Raw genomic sequence first — 14,255 nt, 5'->3', positions numbered from 1 at the left:
GGTGAGGGGTGGCAGATGTAATGGTTTAACCTTCAAGTCATCAATTCTTACACCATGGCAAGAGTGAACACAGCAACAAGACCAAGGTGAGCATCCTGCATCAGCAAGGTCTCTCCCAAACAGAAGTTTCACAGCAGACAGGAGTTTCAAGATGTGCTGTCTAAGCTCTTCTGAAAAAGCACAAAGAAGTGGAGGATTAGAAATGCAATAGCCAGCCACAGAAACTGAGTGCAGCAGACGAGAGATACATCAAACTGACATCCCTTCTAAATCACAAGAAATCCAGCACTGCAATCAGCTCCGAACTCACAGAGACCTCTGGAATCCAAGTATATCCCTCTACAGCCTTGTCAGGAATGGTCTCTGTGGAAGAGTGACTGCCAAAAAGCCATTCCTCTGAAATGAAAACGAAGCCAAGAGACACACCTACGCACAAAATCACAACGACTGGAGTGTTGAACAATGGCAGCAAGTGCTCTCGACTGTCAAGTCAAAATCTGAAATTTTTGGCTCAGATGGGAGGCATTTTGTCTGTAGAAGAGCTGAAGAGCACTGCATGGTTGAGTGTCTACAGCCAGTAATGAAGCATGGTGGAGGTTCCTTGCAGTTTTGGGGTGCATTTCTGCAAATGGAGTTGGTGATCTCGAATCCTCGATGCTGAGATGTACAAGCAGACTCTCATCCATCATGTAGTACTATCAGGGAGCCATCTGATTGGTTCCAGCTTCATTCTGCAGTAAGACAACGACTTCAAACACATGGCTCAGGTCATAAAGAACTATTGTCAGTGAAAGGAGAAAGGAGTTCTGCAGCAGATTGTATGGCTTCCACAGAGCCCTAATCTCAACATCGTTGAGGCTGCCTGGGATTACCCGGAGAGAAGGAAGCAAGCAAGACAGGCAAAGTCTGCAGAATAACTGTGGCAGGTTCTCCAAGATGCTTGGAACAACCTATCATCAGATTTTATTATAAAACTGCTCAATAGTGTAGCTAGGAGAAGTGATCCAGTTTTAAAGGTAAAGGGTGGTCACACCAAATATTGATTTGATTAAATTTTTAATATTTACTGCTCTTTATAGTAAATATTTTGATATTTAGAAACTTTGCATTATTTTTGAAAGCATCTTTCATTTACAGATTTTTTTTGCATATGCTTAGGACTTTTGCACACTGCTGTGTACTGTTCAAAGTTCTAATCATTAGCTTGCTCCAGATTGGATGGACTCATTGGAAAGGCTTGACTCAAAACATATTGTATCTGCTCCAAAACTCATGGAATCTAGAGGACATAAACATTTTAGGGAATAAATCCCAGCCCTGAAATATGCCCAAAAAGATGTTAAGTCTATGGAATGTTGCGGTGTCTGATGAAAAACTTTGGGTGCAAACTGTTGTATTTGGCAAAACTCATTAAGTTCAGACAAGATTGTCAGTGGAACATCCTTCAAAATGAGGTCCACTTGCACCACCTAAGTACCATTCAAAATGCTTTACACATAATAGCAGCTTACTACCATCTCTCTGAACAAAATCATCTTCAAATCTAAAGACATCAGGAAAATTATGCAACAGCTTCAGCCTGATAAAGCATCTGGCCCTGACCAGATTCCAACTAGGGTCTTAAAGGAACACAGTGCAGAACTTGCGGGTCTTCTCTGCTGCCTTTTCCAGCTATGCTTCTCGAGTGGTGTATTCCCAGAACAATGGAAAATACGTAGCACCAGTAACACCAGTACACAAGCGGGATTCCAGAGCTGATCCCACAAATTACTGCTCCATATCCTTACTCAGTGTCATCAGCAAGGTAATGGAAGCAGCAGTCCACAAACAAGTTCAGAACTACCTACTCCATAACAGCTTAATTTCAAGTAGGCAGTATGGATTTAGACCTGATCACAGTACAGCCGATCTCCTCACCACCTTATCTCAAACGTGGAACACCTTCTTAGACCAAGGTGGAGAAGTGTGTGTCATAGCCCTGGACATCAAAGGAGCATTTGACAGGTCTGGCATAATGGACTCTGTTAAGCTGAGATCCAAAGGAATATCTGGAAAGCTGCTTGGATGGCTGCAGAGCTACCTTCATGGACGGACCATCAAAGTTGTTATCTCTGGTCAGGCTTCTGATTCTTCAACCATCAATGCATCTGTATCACAGGGTTTAATACTTGGGCCACTTCTGTTTTCCATCTTTACTGACGACTTGGTTGATGCATGCAGTAACGAACTATACCTGTATGCTGATGACTCCACACTATTTGCACCAATTAGAGCAGGAGAGAGTAATATAGTGGCAGCAGGCCTGAATAGGGATCTTGACAGGATGAAAACCTGGGCAGATGACTGGAATGTCACCTTTGAGCCTACTAAGTGCAAGGTGATGGTGATGTCCAGGAAGAGGAATCCATCTAACCCCGAACTGTGTTTTGGGAACTGCAAGCTGGATTTAAAGAAGGAACTAGTAATCCTTGGTGTTGATATTGACAGCAAGTTGGTGTGGGATAAACACCTTTCCACTAATTCAAACAAGGCTGGACAAAGGCTTGGAGCTCTGTGAAAAATAGCATCCAAACTAGACAAAGAGGGCAGAGCCACGGTTTACAAAGCCCAGGTACGAAGTACTAGACAGGTATATGGAGGAATTTAAGGTGGGGGTTATATGGGAGGCAGGGTTTGAGGGTCGGCACAACAATGTGGACTGAAGGGCCTGTACTGTGCTGAACTATTTTTTTTTAAATTTTATTTTTATTTGGATAAGGAATTCACAAGTATCATGTACTTTTTTCGCACATATAACCTTTTCCATTTTTTTATATGTATAAAACTATAATTATTTATACATTCTTAAGTACACATTGAGATGATATAAAAGGAAATTAGACACTTAAATAGATAATTATGTACAGCGGTAATTCTAATCTATTAGGCTAAGTAATGGTATTAGTTGTTAAGAAAAATAGTAATAATAGTTTCCATATATCCCTTCTGGACCATTTCTACTGGTCCAAAATGTTGTATGTAAGCCTATGTAACAACCATTGTAGGTGTTTATATCTTAATTTGTTCATGCTTGCTCCTGCCCCCAGACATAATTATCCAATCCCTATGTACTTATTTACTTAATTTTATCATTTTTTATCCCTTTCCCAAATCTTTTCCTTTACTTGTGTTAATTCTCTATTTTCCAAAAGAAAACAAAAAACAGTAGACATTTAGACTAGGGGTGCCTATGTTAGCAATATTACTGTGTTGATGAGAAGAGCAGTATAAATCATTAGGAGAGTCATCTAAAGTCTGCTCGCATTGGGGTTATATATTCAATCCATTTATTCCAGATTTGATAAAATTTTTCTTTTTGAGTTCTCAGGGAGTAAGTCAACTTTTCCATTTTAAATATTTCCAAGATAATTTCCTGCCAATCTTCTAATGTAGGTGGTATTGGATTTAGCCACTTTCTAGTGATTGATTTCTTACTTGCCGCTAAGAGGGCCTGCAGCAACTTTATATCTTCCTTCTGTTCAAGAAACAATACATGCCCCACTATTCTATGTTCTATGTTCTATCATGGAGTATGCCTGCTTATCGTGGACGAATGCCTCACAGAGTGTCCTCAGCCAGCTTGATTCCATTCAAAGAAAGGCTCTCAGGATTATAGGTGTAGATGAAACCACAGCTCGTGAGAAGCTAGCCATCAGTAATTTACACCACAGACGACAGGTTGCTGCGGCTACTGTGCTATACAAAATGTACACCAGCCACAGCCCTGCAGACCTTCTCACCATGCTGCCTTCATCTTATGAGAAGTGGTGCACCGCACGATCAAGTTTATCTATGCCGCTCATGCTGTTTCTATGCGAGAACCTACACACTGGATAGAAGCTTCCTTCACTGTGATGTCAGAATTTGGAACAGCCTTCCAGATGCTGTGGTTGGAAACATCTGCGACGATGGGGTCCAAGCCTTCAAGAGTCGAGTGCACAAACACCTATCATCTCTGGCAGGGAAGTCACATGCCTCTTCATAAGCTATCATGAAGGGGACCAGGATGGCACTGCTTGGTTGTTGGTAGGTAGGGTTAATACCTGACTTTCAAGAGCACCTGTGAGTTATGTTCCGGCTGGACTTAGTCCTTAAACTGCTGGACAACAGTGCGGAAAGAACAGGTGCTGTTTTCTCCTGGTAGGGATTAGTTTTTAGTTCCAAGTGCTCCTGCCACATTTTGACACCCTGCAACCTTATCCTTCAATCTCTTTGAATTATGGAGGACAGCATGTGTATAAATGTCTCTCTCCAGCAGACCTCATCACGATCGTCATGACTCCAGTATTTCTACTATTTTTAAAGGTTTCTTACAGTTTGTAATTGTACATGATTTTTTTGTGTTCTATCGCTGAGCAGCAGTGAACCATCTGATTGGCCTATCAGAGTTCTCTTTGGGAACTAATTGACTTGATCAGCATTTCTGATCTGGCTATTGTTCACAATTGCACTTAATAAAAAAATACACAAGATCTTGAACATGTAAAAAACACATTTAATGTTATTTTTCAAAGGTTGTAATCCTCCTAGAAGGGTATAAGATTGAATATTCATGAGTTCCCGTGACAGAAGAGAGGCAGGGGAAGTTACAGTGAAAAATGAATTGCATCAGACATTTCTGATAGTTGCCCTTGCAGTGCCCGAGAACAATCCTGTGCTATCAGAGCTTTAATGCCATTTGCTACCTTTAGAAACATGGGAATAATCATCCTCATCTGTTATGCTTTGTGCAATTAGAATGCAGCAGATGGCACAGTTTGATTGATGACACTGCAGAGAGGTGAAGACAAGTCCCTTCTGATGTACTCAGGTAGAAGCACCACTGTGTATAAATATTGCTTCTTCGGTACTGATGGAAGCGAACACTCTGCAGCTTGTTACAGCAGAGATTTTATGGCATGAAGTTATTTAAATTTATCAAGGGATGGGATGGAGTAGTTAGGAAAGTGTTTCCAGTGATGGGAGGATGAGTAGGGTTGATGAAGTCTAGAACAATGGGACACATTCAGGATGAAGTATGTCAGAAATACACCCTGTTGGCTACCTCCAGTATTTAATAAAGTGGCTACTGAATGTATGATTGTGGTCTTCTGGTGCTGTAGCCCACTGAATTGAATTCAATTGACTTGATGACTTACATCCTTCACAGACATGAGGAGTAAAAATCTTTATGTTACAAATTCGTCTAAATGTGCAATGTGTACATTTATAGTATTTTGTAATAAATAGTATGTACAACAGGACAGTCAGTAGAACATAGAAATACAATTGTATCAGCGTGAATTAATCAGTCTGATGGAAGAAGCTGTCCCGGAGCCTGTTGGTCCTGGCTTTTATGTTGCGGTACCGTTTCCCGATGGTAGCAGCTGGAACAATTTGTGGTTGGGGTGACTCAGGTCCCCAATGATCCTTTGGGCTCTTTTGACACACCTGTCTTTGTAAATGTCCTGAATAATGGGAAGTTCACAACTACAGATGCGCTGGGCTGTCCACACCACTCTCTGCAGAGTGCTGTGATTGAGGGAAGTACAGTTCCCATACCAGGCAATGATGCAGCCAGTCAGGATGTTCTCAATTGTTCCCCTGTAGAAAATTCTTAGGATTTGGAGGCCCATATCAAACTTCTTAAACCATCTGAAGTGAACAAGGCACTGTTGTGCTTTTTTCACCACGCAGCTGGTATGTACAGACCATGTGAGATCCTTGGTGATGTGTATGCCAAGGAACTTAAAGCTGTTCACCCTCTCAACCCCAGGTCCATTGATGTCAATAGGGATTAGCCTGTCTCCACTCCTCCTGTAGTCCACAACCAGCTCCTTTGTTTTTGCGACATTGAGGGTGAGGTTGTTTTCTTGACACATCTGTGTCAGGGTGATGACTTCTTCTCTGTAGGTTGCCTCATTATTATTTGAGATTAGGCCTATCCATGTAGTATCATCAGCAAATTTAATTATCAGATTGGAGCTATGGGTAGCAACACAGTCATGGGTATACAGAGAGAAAAGGAGGGGGCTTAGGACACAGCGCTGAGAGGCACCTGTGTTAAGGGTCAGAAAGGCAGAGGAGAGGAAGCTCACTCTTACCACCTGCTGGGGATCTGACAGGAAGTCCAGAATCCAGCTGCTCAAGGCAGGGTGAAGGTCAAGGTCTCTGAGCTTCTTGTCAAGCCTGGAGGGGATTATGGTGTTGAATATTGAACTGTAGTCCAAGAACAGCATTCTGACGTAAGCATCCTTCTTCTCCAGATGTGTAAGGACAGTGTCCTTACACCTCAAGGTTCGAGGCATCGTGCATTCAGAGATGCTCTTCTGCCCACCACTGTTGTAACAAGTGGTTATTTGAGTTGCTGTCACTTTCCTGTCAGCTTGAACTAGTCTGACCATTCTCCCCTACCCTCTCTTGCTAATAATGCATTTTCGCCTCTGGAACTGCCACTCACTGAATGTTTCCCTTTGTTTTTTGCTCCGTTCTCTGTAAACTCTAGAGACTGTTGTGCATGAACATCCCAGGAGATTAGCCCGTCCAGCACCAGCAATTCTTGTGTGGTCAAAATCACACAGATCACGTCTCTTTCCCATTCTGATGTTTGGGCTGAATAGCAACTGAAACTTCTTAACCATGACTGCATACTTTTATGTATTGAGTTGCTGGCATACGATTGGCTGAGTAGATATACTGTAACTCGGAGGGGTTTCTGACAAAGTGGCCACTGGTTGTATTTCTTTATATTAGAGACTGATGTCTTAATCAAAATCAGTCATGTAGCAGAGGCCATGAAGATCATCAAGAACCCATCCGTAGTAAATATACTTTTGGCAGCATTTGATCTATATCCTTTTATGCATCAGTGATTCAAGTGCTCATTCAAATGTTGAGACATTAAAAGTTAGTACCTGCTTCCACCGCTCACTCAGACAGTGTTCCAGATTTATAACTGGAAACTATTTTTCATCAGATTCCTTCTAACCTCTTGCCCCATACATTGTTGCTGTATAGTTTCTGGCACCTCTGCTCGGGGGAATATTATCCTAATATCTACCCTATTTATGTCCCTCATAATTTTGTATACAGTACCTCCCACAGGCTCGCAGCTCCCCACAACCTCTTCTGCTCCAAGAAAGACAAAGCCCATTAGTGCAGTGTCTCCTCATGATTGACGACTCCACTTCATGCAACATCTTGGTGAAAGGAGACATGAAAGGAGACATAAAAGGCTGCAGATGCTGGAATCTGGAGGAAAAGACAAACTGCTATCCTTTTGTGTTCTCTCAACACCTTTCTCTTTTGTCTGCCATTTAAAACTTCTTAATCTCCATCATTTCCATCCTTGATGGAAGGTTCTGAATCTGGAAGCATCGGGACAGATCACTTGTTGCCACAAAGTTGTTGCCCCCCTCCCCAGGGGAGAAAAAACGAACTGGTTATACTAGTGTGGTCTTGGCATAATTTTCCCCCAGGTGCTCAGCCATCAGCACCTTAGCATGTCTTAGCATAACATCTGAGAGGAACAAACTGCACAGCACCAAATTTGTAGCTATGTCTCCGGGAGACCTGACACTGTGGGTGACAGGGGGATAGAGGTGTGTACAGCAATCCTGAAGGTTTGACCACCACTGGGGTGGAACCAATCATTCAACCCAGGCTTTGAAACCTTCCTTGAGATCCAGTCCCACATAATACAAGCCATCTCTGACGAAGGGTCTCGGCCTGAGACGTTGACTGTACCTCTTCCTCGAGATGCTGCCTGGCCTGCTGCGTTCACCAGCAACTTTGATGTGTGTTTCTTGGAAATGCCATCTATGCCAACCCTGCACACTCCATACTTGTCCTGCTGTTCAGATGCAACATGGCAGCCTGTTTCTGTTCCTGTTCCTGTGGTAGGAGAGGGGTTCGTTTGCAGGATGATGCCCCTTAAGTGGGAGTCTTCGACATGTACAGTGGGGACTTGGAGTGGAGCGTGTTGCGGAGTGATTCTGTGTTTCAGCCAGGCTGCCTGTAATTTTGGTGGTTGAGAAGTTGTAGCTTCTCTTTGAATATACACTGTACAAAGATGAAGCTCCTAAAATGCTGGTTGCATTTTGGCTTCATCCTTCTTAAGTTTTTCATTCAGTGAACTTCTTCATTGGTTTGCTCCTGGCTCTGGAAAGATCATAATACATAGTAGTAGGATTAGACTATTTGGCCATCGAATCTGTTCTACCATTGGAACATAGCTGATTTATGTCTCTTCTCAACCTCATTCACCTGCTTGCTTTCTATTACCTTTGATGCCCTTACCAATCAAGAGCACATCAACACTGCTTTAATTCTATCCATGTTGAAGGTTTTCAAGTCCAGAGAGTAGCCTGCATAGGAAGATCATCCTGATTGCCGACCCCTTTTCAATGTTATATGTGAGCCTGGCTGTCCCTGGAGAGGGAGCACACAATATCCACTGCTTTACACAAGGCTTTTTACTATCAATGGGCACAACAGCACCTGGATACAGATGACTTCATTTTATATTTTTTCATTGTTGGTACTTTAATAAATCTATTTGAAAACAAAGCAAAAACACAAGCTCAAAATGGGGCATAACCAAAAAAAAAAGTAGCAAATTGTACTCATGGAACCACTTCGTCAGCTGGAGAAGCCGCACTCCCCAAAGCTCATGGGCTCTGAAAACTGTCAGTAGTCACTCCTTTGTGGGGTGTCTTTGAATTCACAATCAGTAAAACTTGAAACACAAAAAGCATTATTTAAAAACATAAATATACTTCAATTTTAAAAATAACACCTGCATAGTAAAGTTCAATTAAAATGATTAAAACTTAGTCACAGGCTCAGTTACATATTCTGCTGCCCTGGGAGTCCACAGGATCATTTGGGAATACGTATGAGCAGGAAATGCAAACACTAATTTAGACCAATGACTGCACTCATAAATGGGGCTTCCATTGGGATTTATGGATAAGATGCAGCATTATCATTGCATTGGGGCAGAATTTTGGTTACACTAATTCTGTTCCTCTCTCCACAGATGCTGCCTGATCTGCATTTTCCGCTTTCATTTCATACTTCCAGCATCTGCAATATTTCACTTGAGAGTTGCTAGATAGGGAAGTTCCCAAGTCTGAATCATGGCAAAAGGCCAGTTATAACTGACAGCTGAGAGGAAGCTTAGAGAGGATCAAGAGCTTAAACGTAGTCACTGAACAACAAGTGACACACAGAAAATGCAATGTAGTTGGAAGACAGCATTAATTTACTCTGCAGTTCAGTAAATGTTGCTCTGAAATTCTTTAGAAGACAATTGACAGAATGCAATTCACTTTCCATTTGAAGTTATAACTTTGAATTGTTCCAGTGAAATGAATTAATTTACAGGAACATAAAAATAGATCTATTTGTGGTAACACTATTTGTGGAGACAGATATTAAGTCAGGTACCATACATATACAGATAAACTGCAAACTTAAGTATAACTGTACAGAATTTACAACTTAGAAACAAATCTTACATCTCATTGAGCAAAATACACAAAATGCTGGAGAAACAATTCCAGCGGCATCTATGGAGGTGAATAAATGGAGAAGGGACTCAGCCCAAATTGCTCAGTTTATTTCTCTCCATAATGCTGTCTTGCTGAGTTCCTCCTGCATTTTGTTCGAGGTTTTCAGCATCTGCAGAATCTCTCGTTTTTCACTTCCGTTGGTCCAGAGTGACTGGACGTGGCACAGTAGCTTAGCAGTTGGCGTCGCACTGTTACAGGTCATCGACCCGGGTTCAATTCCACCTCTGTCGTAAGGAGTTTGTATGTTTTCCCTGTGACTGTGTGTGCTTCCTTTGGGTGCTTTGGTTCCCTCCCACATTCAAACGATGTACATGTTAGTAGGTTAATTGGCCAGATGGGTGTTATTGGGCAGTGAAGAGCCTGTTACTGTGCTGTATCTCTAAATAAAAGAAAATGATGTTTACGCTCAATATGAATCTCCACTCACCTTATTTCATTCAGCATTTAATTCCCAAGTCAGAACCAAGTGACTAAGTCTTAGAGATAGAAAACTCCAATGGAGAAAAAGAGCGACTGTACAAGCATCAAAAAAGATTAGATTGCCAAGTCTCCTGGTAGATTGGAGATTTAAAAAACATATCGTAGCCATTATGTGAAACAAAGATTCACCTGACTTGTTCCTGGGATGGTGGGTTTTGCCCAATGAGGAGAAATTGAGTATGTAGGTCTGTACTCTGTAATAATTAGAAGGAGGTGATTTCATTCAAAATTATAAAATTCTTACGGGGTCCAAATGGCTGGATGTAGGGAAGATGTTTCCCTGGGCTAAGGTCTTGCAATCCAGGAATCAGTGTCTCATAACAACCTGAGGAAAAATTGCTTCACGGAACTTGATTAATTTTTGGAATTCTCCAGAGAGAATAGAGCATCAGTTATTGAACTAATTCAAAATAGAGTTTAACAGATATCTGGATATCAAGGGATGAATGTAAATAGCACTGAGGTAGGTCACCCATGATCTTGAAGAATGTTGGAAAACTGAAAGCCCAGAAAGCCAACTCTGCTCCAAGTCCTTATGCGTTCCTGATTAATCCTACCTCAGTGAGCCAGACAGGTTTGTCCCAGAATGTATTGCAAACTAATTTATGACCTTTGTCCAGTCTCTTGCTTCCTTTCCCTCTGCTGTATCTTCACTCAAGTCACTGTACAATGTAATACTAATGCTAAAATTACATTATAGCAATTTGATGTATTCTGTTGTATGTGAATCATATTTAGAGCAAAACGTGCAGGCAATTTATGATTAGGATTTACTCATACAATGCAGAAATATTAACCCAACTTATTGATGTAGCCACAAAGAAGGCATGACAGTGGCTATATTTCATGAGGAGTTTGTGGTATGACACCGAAAACAGTCACAAGATTCTATAGATGTATCATGGAGAGCACTCTGGGTTGGGGGTGTGGTCAGCCTACTGCACAGGATCGAAGTAAGCTGCAGCGAGTTTGCAAGCTTAGTCAGCTCCATCATGAACACCAGCTTCTGTAGTATCAAGGATATCTTCAAGGAGTGATGCCTCAAAAAGGCGGTATCCATCATTAAGAACCCCCATCACTCAGGTCATGCCTTGTTCCCATTACTACCATCAGGAAGGAGGATCAAAAGTCAGAAGGCACACACTCAGTGATTCAGGAACAGCTTCTTCCCAATTTCTGAATGGACAATGAACCCATGAACACTACCTCACTACTTTTTTGTTACTATTTTTACACTATTATTTATTTTACATATATACCTACATATACATAAACTAATCTATGACCTTTGTCCAGTCTCTTGCTTCCTTTCTCTCTGCTGTATCTTCACTCAAGTCACTGTACAATATAATACTAATGTTAAAACTACATTATAGCAATGTGATGTATTCTGTTGTATGTGAATCATATTTTTTTACGATTATTATGTGCTGCTGCGCAAAGTCAATAAACTGTACAACATATGCCGGTGATATTAACCTGATTCTGAACCCTCTTACTTAGGGACACAGCTTGCACTCAGTATTTGGTAACTTGATTTTCTTTTGTAAAATGAGTCAGCCAGTAATAATTAGATTGTGTAGTAATTTATTTGTTGCTTAATAGTACAATGCATTTAGTTGAGACTACGAAGCATTTATTACAAAGTCAGAGGAAGTAATAATAATAACATAATGACATCACCAAGGAAATACCATTCCAGTATACAATTACCCTGCCTATTGATTGAACACAAATCAAAGACATTCCCACATTTCCACAAACGTGCTAGATTGTCATGCATCTATTGTTAACTGCAACTCATTAGGCATGGATGCTTGTCTGGTCCCTAGTGTCTGAGAAAAGTTACCAAACATTTACTGCTAAGTGCCTGTTTCACATTAATGAGAATTACTACAGAACGGAAACTTTCAAGCGGATGGTGCAAAATAATCGCCCTGACACAGACAATACCACCAGTGTGGCCACTACATTTAACTGGACAAATCATCTTTCTTTTTGATGGATCAAATAAATGCAGAAAACAATTTGAAATTAAATGGCATCAGTAGGTGAAGCAATGTATAATGTCCAAGACAAAACTTGTAATTATTTCTCAAATAAGTTGAAGTAAAGTAAATCTTAAACTCGAAATTGTAAAAAATTCCAATCAAACTCTAATTTATAAAAGGGAGAAAAAACACGCACACACCCATAAGCAGAGTTCAGGTAACACACATAAAAGTTGCTGGTTCACCAGCAACTTTTATGTGTGTTGCTTGAATTTCCAGCATCTGCAGAATTCCTGTTGTTAGCAGTGTTCAAGTAACTGTTCTCATGCTCATTTAAAAGACCAAAGAGACTGTAGTAAATGTTTTAATTGGTGCACTTAATTTCATTACATCTAAAAATTCAATTTATAAACTTGAAGATTTTAACAAAAGCTGGCTGTCTTGAAGTCAAAGGATAGATTAACATCGGACCTACAACAAAAGTACAAGCCATTCAGCCTAACTGGACCATACACAAGACTTCTTCTCTCTTACTTCTGTTAAAAAGTCGAAGTCTGTCCTGAGCCTTTGTGGCCCATCAGGCCGGTGTTATGTCGGTTTCTGTGGCGTGAAGCGACTAAGCGTGCGAGACTCCGCCCCCCGCCCCGGATAGGACGCCAGTCTATCGCGAGGTTAACCCCCAGCATTTTGCCAGTACCCATTTTCAGCTGGGTGGACTGGAGCAGTGTGTGGTTAAGTGCCTTGCTCAAAGACACAACACGCTGCCTTACTTCAGTTAACCTTGTCATTATAGCTTCTATTTTTTCCCTCATATTACTTATAGTTCTGTTTAAAGGTTTCATCACTACTTATTCCAACTATTTTATCTGATAGCAAGTTTCAATTTCTCACTAGTTTCTGGGTAAATAAGTCACTTTCTAATTTTATATTTTGCATTTTCTATTGACTATGTTACAATGATGGTCATTTGTCTTGGATTCCCTCAATATGTTCATTTTTATATTGCTTTAAAGAATCCTCAAAATGTCCTAAAGTGCTTTCCAACAAATATATTACTTTTAATCACAATATAAAACAAGTAGATCTTACACAATAGCAAAAAGAAAACACCTTTAGAAAGATTGAACTTTATTAAGTATAAAGTCATAGTAAATGAAGATTCTAAAAACATGTTAGTTCTTCTCTGTTGTACATTACGCTTTTGTGTTAAGCAGTTTTAAACTTGACCTTGAAGAGGCGTTTCATTTTCTTTACTATCTTTAGCTTTCTGGAAGTGCTTGAAGTTTCTGGGTTGTATCAGTCCACCTTGTTTTTCTCTAAAATAAAATTACAGAAAGTTGGCTGTTATAAAAATGCTCTGTACATTCTTATTTAAAAATCCATCTTCAACTGTTGCATCTGCAATATCATTTTCCAGATTCCTGCACTTAACATTCTACATTTATTTTCTGCACAATACATAATTAAAGATATTCTAAATATGTATTTTATAATAACATGTTTTTTGTGTGTTTTGTTATTACTAACACATTTGTTCTGTTTCTTTCTAATAGCACAGGTTAAAGCATTACAAAGACTGAGCATCCATAGTAATGAAAGTAATGCAGAGAAGAATGAAAACCTGATCCTCCTCATAGGGATGATCAGCTTGGTCAAAACGTAACTTGGGTACATACCTGAAACTCACTTGAATCAAGCCTTTTCACATTATTTGCTATTCAGTCACAGGATTTGGTCATCACCAGCATTTTGGTCCATCCTTAAATGCTCTGAACTGAGCAGGCAGCTTAAAATCAACAACATTGTCTGGGGTCACATGCAGACCAGACCATGTATTGATGGCAGATTTTCATCCCTGTAGGATATTAATGCACCAGATGGGATTCGACAACAATCTGGTATTTTCATGGTTGCTGTTACTGAAACAGACTAATTTAACTCCTTAAGTGTACGTTTCCCCAAACACCCAGGCCAGATTCTAACTCAGTTCTCTGGGTCAATAGCCGAGTACTCTGCTTGCTAATCTAGCAATTAAGTGCTACTACACAAACTCATCTTTGATTTATTCCTCCCATAGCTGTAGGATGGACTTCCTCTATCTCCTATGATAGTGCCTCTTTTCCATTAAACAATGCACCAAATTACATTTCCTTAGCAATGTTCTCAGGCCGAAGACACTTGCCTGTGTCTT

The 14,255-nt window shown here is 40.5% G+C and overlaps 1 protein-coding gene across 2 annotated transcripts in view; it reads right to left on the bottom strand.

Annotated features, from left to right (window-relative positions):
• Positions 1-11,665: 11,665 nt before the first annotated feature.
• The window catches only part of ropn1l (rhophilin associated tail protein 1-like), a 106,149-nt gene continuing 103,559 nt past the window's right edge, over positions 11,666-14,255 (bottom strand). For both annotated transcript variants that reach the window (XM_063069353.1, XM_063069352.1), the window contains exon 6: positions 11,666-13,380. In XM_063069353.1, coding sequence (XP_062925423.1) covers positions 13,281-13,380 — 100 coding nt within the window. In that variant the 3' untranslated portion in view covers positions 11,666-13,280. The remainder of the gene's footprint in view (positions 13,381-14,255) is intronic.

The sequence above is a fragment of the Mobula hypostoma genome, chromosome 17 (genome assembly GCF_963921235.1).
Source record: "Mobula hypostoma chromosome 17, sMobHyp1.1, whole genome shotgun sequence".
In the NCBI taxonomy this organism is placed as follows: Eukaryota; Metazoa; Chordata; class Chondrichthyes; order Myliobatiformes; family Myliobatidae; genus Mobula; species Mobula hypostoma.
The sequence above is the reverse complement of the archived record's forward strand: the minus strand, read 5'-3'. Positions and strand labels throughout refer to the sequence as shown.